Raw genomic sequence first — 10,446 nt, forward strand, 5'->3', positions numbered from 1 at the left:
GTGTTGTCATAGTTTTGATGTCTTCACTATTATTCTACAATGTAGAAAATAGTAAAATAAAGAAAAACCCTGGAATGAGTAGGTGTGTCCAAACTTTTGACTGGTACTGTGTGTGTGTTTGTGTATAGATAGATAGATGAAATTAATTTGCGTTGGCAAATTGGCTTAGTCTCGTAGCGAGGAGCCTATCAAACATAGCTAGCTTCATGCACATATTTTTTGGAATTCTGAAATGTATTGGTATAAATGTCCAAACTAGCCAGTTATAACTGTAACTGTAGCTAGCTAGCTACCTGACAGGAGTGCTAGCTAGTTACGTTAGCTTGCTAGGTACTTAACAGCTTTAGGTTGGTTGTTTTTAAGCTCAATTTCAAGATTTCCACCAAGGACGTTGCATCTCCGATCATCACTCTCCCTCGCTTGGGCAAGGGACATTTAAGGTACACTCGGATGTGACGATGTAAAATGTAATTCAAGAGCTGAGGGTTTGGGGCCGAGGGATGTCTACTTTGAGTTTGGACTTTTGCCAAGGTTTACGTATACTGCACTTTTGAAACAGAAACCCGAAAGTGGACTGCATACTTCCACTTCCTGGCACCACACAGCTGGAGGTTTTGGTTGTCAAAGCCACACAGTCAAAATAGCTTTTTGGTCTTAATTTAAAAAAGTTAGGCATAAGGTTAGCAGTATGGTTATAGTTAGGTTTAAGGCCCAGTGCAGTCAAACACACATACACACACACACACACACACACACACACACACACACACACACACACACACACACACACACACACACACACACACACACACACACACACACACACACACACACACACACTATGGAGGTTGGAAATTGTAATATCTTTTTCACAATATAATGCCCTTTTAGTGTAAGAGCTGTTTGAAAAGGCAGCCTGAAATTTCAGCCGGTTGTGGTGGGATGGCGTTTTGGCACCAGGCGGTAAATTAGTTTAGACCAATAAGAAAGAGTTCCAAACATCTCTGCCAAGAACAGATAGTTTTCAGTTTACCTCTCCCCACAAAGACCACTCCCTGACAGTCTTAGCTAAATTCTTGCTTGCAAAATTGGTCTTTGCTAAGAAGGGATTTTTGTTTCTGCTTGACCATTTTAATTGAAAAACAATCACAGTAAGGTACTTAATTGTTCCTCTGAAATTATTTGATATCAAGATAAAAACAGCTGCATTGGACCTTTTAAAATCAGATTTGAAGAAATAATAGAAATAGGCGGGTTTAGCCATAATTATGACTTTGTGGCTGTGGTAACTAGTGACGACAGGCGGTTTTAGCCATAGACTTTTTTAGCCTGTACGTTGGGACTGTTTTATGGTAGTTTTAAAATTGTTTTATTTTTGATCTGTGGATTTGAACAAAATGGAAAATATACAATGTTTCATGTTTCAGTAAAACAGTCATTGAGCAAAATCTGAAAGAAAAACAGTGTAATATGAGGGCACTAACATGTTCTCCATTCAAAACATCTGTTGCTGATTTCGTGTCATCACAAATGATATTCTGAGGGTGAGAAGAGAAGCCTATTTAGTCAAATTCAACATTGCTATAGCAATCTGGCTACTGAACATACACTGAATCCAGGTAAGACTCAAATTTTCAAGGAGTGTTTGTTAAAACACTAACTTGGCTGCCCTTCACCATTGTACTGTTGGCACACATTTGCAGTACATTCTTGTCTTTCGTTCACTTTTACCTTAGATCAACCAATTAACAGTTCATGCAGAATTTGTTTTCAGTAACTCTAAATCCCCATCATGAAGAACCCAAGCAGACTGGTGTATGCCCCATCTTCACCTGGTTAGGCTTCAGTGGTCCCCAACTGTGAAGCCTGTTGACTCTGAAGCTGTTGGATCTTAATATTCATCCCCTCAATTACAGCTAGAAGACAGAACAAAAAACACAGTTAGGAAGGGATGAGCAAAATAAACTACAAGTGAAGTTCTATTGCATTTAAGTGAAATACTTGTATTACAAATATGACAAACGTTTGTATTTGTGTGTGTTACCTTGTTTCATGCCATGTTTCTCCTGCAGAGCCGGTTGAACCTTCTCTATCTGCTTGGTGAGGAACTCTATTTTGCGCTTGAAAAACTCTTTTGTGCCATCAACATTCTGCAGAGATATTTCAAATGAGGCTTACAAACTCATATTATATAGACAGATTTCCAAATAATTGTACTAACAAGCAAATACATGTATATGGAACAGCAGAGTTTAACAAAATATAGTCAAATGACTCCTGGGTTCCCTGATCAAAACAAAAAGTTGAAAAAAACAAGTGAAACAAGTGAAACTTGTAGGAACGGTCTTGTTTTCCTTTTTCCATTGCTACAGTGTGCCTCCATGAACACGACCCTGATAAAAGCAAAGGATTGGGTCATGTCAGTGTACACGAAATTAGAAGATATTATTGCTCCGGCTGGGCAAGGTTAAAATAAAAAAATCTAAATTGGGACTGGAAAACAGATTACTTACCCAAAGTGAACTTATGCGTCAACTGTACAATGAAGGGTATTAGCAATTTGTTATCAATTACTTTTCTGCCCACCTTTTCAACGTAGTATCCTGTCCCCACATCCACTAAGACATGTTCCACGTCATTAAGTGTTCCAGGGACGTACATCTAATAGCAAGTGATGTTAAAAGGACAACAGAAAACTTCCAACAACACTATTAAGAAATGCATCCTGAAGATATTGTAGCGAACTCGGGTCCAGTGACTGTCAAGCCAACACCTTAACCGTTACGCCAAGAGGTTCGAACCTCTTGACGAGGTATTATAGTTGTTGGGTTAAGGTCGCTACACTACCCCCTGTCTTACGAGAGAGTATGTCCCCACTATTCTCTATACTAAGTCCTTCACTTATACACGCGTCTCCGATTGCCTCACAGGCACCATCCCACTTCTGATACCAATGTAGCGAATTCCTCAACTGTTACACCAAAAGGTCTGAACCTTTTGACGAGGTCATTAGGTATTGGGTTAAGGTTGCTACAATATAAAATGGCAGAGAAGGCGCTGTGGACTCATTTTCATGTTTTAAATACTGTATTTAACAATGCACCTTCAATCAATCTCAAATTACAGTAATCAAGTGTGTTGAATATGAGAAAAATTTGTTTGCTTGTATGTTTGAAGACTAGGAGGCTTTCAGTAGGCAAAAGTTTAAAAATAAAATACATATATAGGCATCTCCGATCAGTAACATAAGGATACAGAGCTTGTGAGGGGCACCAGCAATTCTTTTCCTAAAAGAAAAAGGTAAAATGTAAATTATCAATTGAAGTGTCATACTTACAAACACCAATGTGGGGTGAGATCTTCATAAAAGATAATTTCAATACATTTATTTCAGTATCTGTAAAAGCTTCCATACAAAACAAAAACTGAACAAAACATAGAATGCATTAAGTGTAGTTCGAGCAGCTCACCTGCATTGTTTTTGTTGAGGACACTCAAACTGTCCTTAGCTTCTACATATTTCATCTGGACAACTTTGAGCTGACCTATAGAGGAGGTCAAAAACTCTGCCTCCTGCAAAAAAATGAAAGAATCAGGTGATGCAACTTAGACGGATACCAGACACATTAGCTGCGGTATTTTCATTCATGAGGTAAAGAACTAAGTTTACCTGGCCCAAATATATTGCATTGATTGCTTATATCAATATTGGCCTGAAATAAAGGAGCACCATTATTATAGTCTACTGACATTTACTTTATGTTCTTAATTATATTTTGTTATTGTTGATGCATTGTCGAGAAGTAACCTACATGTAACAAGCATTTTGTTGTACGATGTACAGTATAACATGCGTATTCCGTACATACAACTAATAAAAATTGAAAATGGAGAAGCTAGCTACATGAGATCATGTAAGAAACAAACTGAGCATGAATGGACACTAGACAGCATTAAAAAACATCTTAGCATTTAGCTACGAAATTGTAGCTTTACTTGACTCATCGCGCTCTAGCGACTCCTTGTGATGGGCCGGGCGCCTGCAGGCTTCGGTCATCAGTTGAAAGGTGTTTCCTCCAACACATTGGTGCAGCTGGCTTCCGGATAAGCGGGCAGGTGTTAAGAAGCGGGTTTGGCGGGTCATGTTTCGGAGGACGCATGACTCGACCTTCGCCTCTCCCGAGCCCGTTGGGTAGTTGCAGCGATGAGACAAGATCGTAATTGGATATCACGAAATTGGGGGGGGAGTGGGAATATATATATATATATATATGAGTACTAGTCAAAAGTTTGGACACCTACTCATTCAAGGGTTTTTATTTATTTTTAGTATTTTTAGAATAATAGTGAAGACATCAAAACTATGAAACATGGAATCATGTAGTAACCAAACAAAAAAACACTTAAAAGTAGCCACCCTTTGCTTTGACGACAGCTTTGCACACACTTGGCATTCTCTCCACCAGCTTCATGAGTCATTTGGAATGTATTTCAATTAACGTGTGTGCCTTGTTAAAAGTTAATTTGTGGAATTTATTTCCTTCTTAATGCATTTGAGCCAATAAGTTGTGTTGTGACAAGGTAGGGGGGTATACAGAATATTTGGTAAAAGACCAAGTCCATATCTTGGTAAGAACAGCTCAAATAAGCAAAGAAACAACAGTCCATCATTACTTTAAGACATGGAGGTTAGTCAATTCGGAAAATTTCAAGAACTTTGAAAGTGCAGTCGCAAAAACTATCATGCGCTATGAAGAAATTGGCTCTCATGAAAGGAAGATCCAGAGTTACCTCTGCTGCAGAGGATGAGTTCATTAGAGTAACCAGCCTCACAAATTGCAGCCCAAATAAATGCTTCACAGAGTTCAAGGAACAGGCACATCTCAACATCAGCTGTCCAGAGGAGACTGTGTGAATCAGGCTTTCATGGTCGAATTGCTGCAAAGAACCACTACTAAAGGACACCAATAATAAGAAGAGACTTGCTTGGGCCAAGAAACACAAGCAATGGACATTAGACCAGCGGAAATCTGTTCTTTGGTCTAGAGTCCAAATTTTAGATTTTGGTTGCGACCTGTCTTTGTGAGACGCCGTGTGGGTGAATGGATGATCTCCGCATGTGTATTTCCCACCATAAAGAATGGAGGAAGTGTTATGGTGTGGGGGTGCTTTGCTGGTGACACCGTCTGTGATTTATTTAGAATTCAAGGCACACTTAACCAGCATGGCTACCACAACATTCTGCAGTGATACACCATGCCATCTGGTTTGGGCTTAGTGGGACTATCATTTGTTTTTCAACAGGACAATGACCCAACACACCTCCAGGCTGTGTAAGGGCTATTTGACCAAGGAGGAGAGTGATGGAGTGCTGCATCAGATGACCTGACCTCCACAATCCCCCGACCGCAACCAATTAAAAAAAAAATGTTATTTATTTCACCTCTATTTAGCCAGGTAGGCAAGTTGAGAACAAGAAGCAGTTCGACACATACTACAACAGAGTTACACATGGAATAAACAAAACATACAGTCAATAATACAGTTGAAGAAAATCTATATACAGTGTGTGCAAATGAGGTAAGAAAAGGGAGGTAAGGCAATAAATAGGCCATGGTGACGAAGTAATTACAATATACCAATTAGACACTAGAGTGATTGATGTGCAGAATATGAATGTGCAAGTAGATATACAGGGGTGCAAAGGAGCAAGATAAATAAATAAATACAGTATGGGGATGAGGTAGTTGGTTGGGCTATTTACAGATGGGCTATGTACAGGTGCAGTTATCTGTGAGCTGCTCAGACAGCTGGTGCTTAACTTCTTTGGGACTGGGGGGCAGTATTGAGTAGCTTGGATAAAAAGGTGCCCAGAGTAAACTGCCTGCTACTCAGTCCTAAAAGCTAGAATATGCATATAATTAGTAGATTTGGATAGAGAACACTCCGAAGTTTCTAAAACAGTTTGAATGATGTCTGTGAGTATAACAGAACTCATATGGCAGGCAAAAACCAGAGAAAAATCCAACCAGGAAGTGGGAAATCTGAGGTTTGTAGTTTTTCAAGTCATTGCCTATCGAATATACAGTGTCTATGGGGTCATATTGCACTACCTACGGCTTCCACTAGATGTCAACAGTCTTTAGAACCTTGTTTGATGCTTCTACTGTGAAGGAGGGGGGAATGAGAGCTGACTGAGTCAGGGGTCTGGCAGAGTGCCACAAGCTCATTCTCGCGCACTTCTGTGAGAGTTAACTGCTTTCCATTGCATTTCTACAGACAAAGGAATTCTCCGGTTGAAATATTATTGAAGATTTATGATAAAAACATCCTAAAGATTGATTCTATACTTAATTTGACATGTTTCTACGAACTGTAATAGGACTTTTCGTCTGAACTATCGCCATTTTTGCTCGCGCCTCCTGAGTTTGGATTTGTGTACTAAACGTGCAAACAAAAAGGAGGTATTTGGACATAAATGATGGACTTTATCGAAACAAAACAAACATTTATTGTGGAACTGGGATTCCTGGGAGTGCATTCTGATGAAGATCATCAAAGGTAAGTGAATATTTATAATGCTATTTCTGACTTCTGTTGACTCCACAACATGGTGGGTATCTGTATGGCATGTTTTTGTGTCTGAGCGCCGTACTCAGATTATTGCATGGTGTGCTTTTTCCGCAAAGTTTTTGGGAAATCTGACACAGCGGTTGCATTAAGGAGAAATGTATCTATAATTCCATGCATAACAATTCTATCTTTTAGCAATGTTTATTATGAGTATTTCTGTAAATTGATGTGGCTCTCTGCAAAATCACCAGATGTTTTGGAGGCAAAACATTACTGAACATAATGCGCCAATGTAAAGTAAGATTTTTGGATATAAATATGAACTTTATCAAACAAAACATACATGTATTGTGTAACATGAAGTCCTATGAGTGTCATCTGATGAAGATCATCAAAGGTTAGTGATTCATTTTCTCTATTTCTGCTTTTTGTGACTCCTCTCTTTTGCTGGAAAAATGGCTGTTTTTCTGTGACTAGGTGCTGACCTAACATAATCGTTTGGTGTGCTTTCGTCGTAAAGCCTTTTTGAAATCGGACACTGTGGCTGGATTTACAACAAGTTTATCTTTAAAATGGTGTAAAATACTTGTATGTTTGAGGAATTTTAATTATGGGATTTCTGTTTTGAATTTGGCGCTCTGCAATTTCACTGGCTGTTGTTGAGGTGGGACGCTAGCGTCCCGAATATCCCAGAGAGGTTAAAGCTAGTAAGGGAGATATGAGTCTCCAGCTTCAGTGATTTTTGCAACTCATTCCAGTCATTGGCAGCAGAGAACTGGAAGGAAAGGCAGCCAAAGGAGGAATTGGCTTTGGGGGTGACTAGAGAGATATACCTGCTGGAGCGCGTGCTACGGGTGGGTGCTGCTATGGTGACCAGTGAGCTGAGATAAGGCGGGGCCTTACCTATCAGAGACTTGTAGATGACCTGAAGCCAGTGGGGTTGGCGACGAATATGAAGCGAGGGCCAGCCAACGAGAGCGTACAGGTCGCAGTGGTGGGTAGTATATGGGGCTTTGGTGACAAAACGGATGGCACTGTGATAGACTGCATCCAATTTGTTGAGTAGAGTGTTTGTGGCTATTTTGTAAATGACATCACCGAAGTCGAGGATCGGTAGGATGGTCAGTTTTACGAGGGTATGTTTGGCAGCATGAGTGAAGGATGCTTTGTTGCGAAATAAGAAGCCGATTCTAGATTTAATTTTGGATTGGAGATGTTTAATGTGAGTCTGGAAGGAGAGTTTACAGTCTAACCAGACACCTAGGTATTTGTAGTTAGAACCGTCCAGAGTAGTGATGCTGGGTGGGCAAGCAGGTGTTTAGTTTTACTTGCATTTAAGAGCAGTTGGAGGCCGCGGAAGGAGAGTTGTATGGCATTGAAGCTTGTCTGGAGGTTAGTTAACACAGTGTTCAAAGAAGGTCCAGAAGCATACAGAATGGTGTCGTCTGCGTAGAGGTGGATCAAGGAATCACCAGCAGCAAGAGCGACATCATTGATGTATACAGAGAAGAGAGTCGGCCCGAGAATTGAACCCTGTGGCACCCCCATAGAGACTGCCAGAGGTCCGGACAACAGGCCCTCCGATTTGACACACTGAACTCTGTCAGAGAAGTAGTTGGTGAACCAGGCGAGGCAGTCATTTGAGAAACCAAGGCGGTTTAGTCTGCCGATAAGAATGTGGTGATTGACAGAGTCGAAAGCCTTGGCCAGGTCGATGAAAACGGCTACACCGTACTGTCTTTTATCGATGGCAGTTATGATACCGTTTAGGACCTTGAGAATGGCTGAGGTGCACCCATGACCAACTCTGAAACCAGATTGCATAGCAGAGAAGGTACGGTGGGATTCGAAATGGTCGGTAATCTGTTTGTTAACTTGGCTTTCGAAGACTTTAGAAAGGCAGGGTAGGATAGATATAGGTCTGTAGCAGTTTGGGTCTAGAGTGTCTCCCCCTTTGAACAGGGGGATGACCGCGGCAGCTTTCCAATCTTTGGGAATCTCAGACGATATGAAAGAGAGGTTGAACAAGCTAGTAATAGGGGTTGCAACAATTTCGGCAGATAATTTTAGAAAGAGAGGGTCCAGATTGTCTAGCCCGGCTGATTTGTAGGAGTCCAGATTTTGCAACTCTTTCAGAACATCAGCTATCTGGATTTGGGTGGAGGAGAAATGGTGGGGGCTTGGGCAGGTTGCTGTGGAGGGTGCTGGGCAGTTAACCGGGGTAGGGGTAGCAAGGTGGAAAGCATGGCCAGCCGTAGAGAAATGCTTATTGAAATTCTCAGTTATAGTGGATTTATCGGTAGTGACAGTGTTTCCTAGCCTCAGTGCAGTGGGCAGCTGGGAGGTGCTCTTATTCTCCATGGACTTTAGTGTCCCAGAACTTTTTTGAGTTTGTACTACAGGATGCACATTTCTGTTTGAAAAAGCTAGCCTTAGCTTTCCTAACTGCCTGTGTATATTGGTTCCTCACTTACCTGAAAAGTTGCATATCACGGGGGCTATTCGATGCTAATGCAGAACACCACAGGATGTTTTTGTGCTGGTCAAGGGCAGACAGGTCTGGAGTGAACCAAGGGCTATATCTATTCCTGGTTCTAATTTTTTTGGAATGGAGCATGCTTATTTAAGATGGTGAGGAAGGCACTTTTAAAGAATAACCAGGCATCCTCTACTGACAGGATGAGGTCAATGTCATTCTAGGATACCCCGGCCAGGTCGATTAGAAAGGCCTGTTCACCGAAGTGTTTTAGGGAGTGTTTGACACCGAAGGGTGGTCGTTTGACCGCAGACCCATTACGGATGCAGGCAATGAGGCAGTGATCGCTGAGATCTTGGTTGAAAACAGCAGAGGTGTATTTAGAGGGCGAGTTAGTTAGGATGCTATCTATGAGAGTGCCCGTGTTTACGAATTTGGGGTTGTACCTGGTAAATTGATTGATAATTTGTGTGAGATTGAGGGCATCAAGCTTAGATTGAGAAGGTTTGGGATGAGTTGGACCACAGAGTGGAGGAAAAGCAGCCAAACAAGTGCTCAGCATATGTGAATACTCCTTCAAGACTTTTGGAAAAGCATTCCAGGTGAAGCTGGTTGAGAGAATGCCAAGCATGTGCAAATATGTCATCAAGGCAAAGGGTGGCTATTTGAAGAATCTGAAATATAAAATATATTTTGATTTGGTTAACACCTTTTTGGTTACTACATGATTCCATGTGTTATTTCATAGTTTTTGTTATTCTACAAATGTAGAAAATAGTAAAAATAAAGAAAAACCCTTGAATGAGTAGGTGTTCTAAAACTTGACAGGTAGTGTATATCTACATTTTGAACAGGATTATCTATTTTGGATGCAAAAAAAAAAGCAGAGGGTCACATGAATTAGCAATTTAGAGGTTAGTTGGTTTGTTAACTACAGTAGTTGGCTACTGCCATCAAGTTGTTGTTTTACCAGATTTAGCCTGTTCCAGTTTGCAGAATGCATACAGGTATTTGAATATAAACTAGCGCGTGGAAAAGGGAATCCGGTCAGAGTAGACGTTTAAAATGTAGGTGTACTGTAGACGCATGACCTGTTCGGAATTCCATGATTAGAACTCCATTATCAGAATACAAAAACTGCATAAACTGTCAAGTGTAGACACTGCCTCGTAACCATAATTGCATTCCAAACCCAATACAGCTCGGTGTAAACAAGCGTAGTGGTAGGATCTGAATCTTCTGCCAACCGGTAACGTAGATAGCTAACGTTAGTTACTCAGATGGCATGACTGGCTAATCAGCTGGGCTGGCACAAGCAAACAGTAGAAAATAATGGCCCCAGAATGACTTCAACCGAGATTCAAGATCCCTCTGTTACCTGCTCAAATTGAGTCTTT

The 10,446-nt window shown here is 40.8% G+C and overlaps 1 protein-coding gene across 1 annotated transcript; it reads right to left on the bottom strand.

The window, feature by feature from the left end:
• Positions 1–1,366: 1,366 nt before the first annotated feature.
• LOC139535232 (prefoldin subunit 5-like) lies at positions 1,367–10,440 on the bottom strand. Its single transcript, XM_071334569.1, has 6 exons — positions 10,428–10,440; positions 3,471–3,573; positions 3,256–3,287; positions 2,587–2,661; positions 2,045–2,150; positions 1,367–1,916 (listed from the first exon to the last, which is right to left on the bottom strand). Exons 2-6 carry the CDS (start codon positions 3,523–3,525, stop codon positions 1,837–1,839), a joined length of 348 nt encoding a protein of 115 aa, XP_071190670.1. The 5' UTR covers positions 3,526–3,573; positions 10,428–10,440; the 3' UTR covers positions 1,367–1,836.
• Between the last annotated feature and the right edge of the window lie 6 nt (positions 10,441–10,446).

The sequence above is a fragment of the Salvelinus alpinus genome, chromosome 12, assembly GCF_045679555.1.
Source record: "Salvelinus alpinus chromosome 12, SLU_Salpinus.1, whole genome shotgun sequence".
NCBI classification, from domain to species: Eukaryota; Metazoa; Chordata; class Actinopteri; order Salmoniformes; family Salmonidae; genus Salvelinus; species Salvelinus alpinus.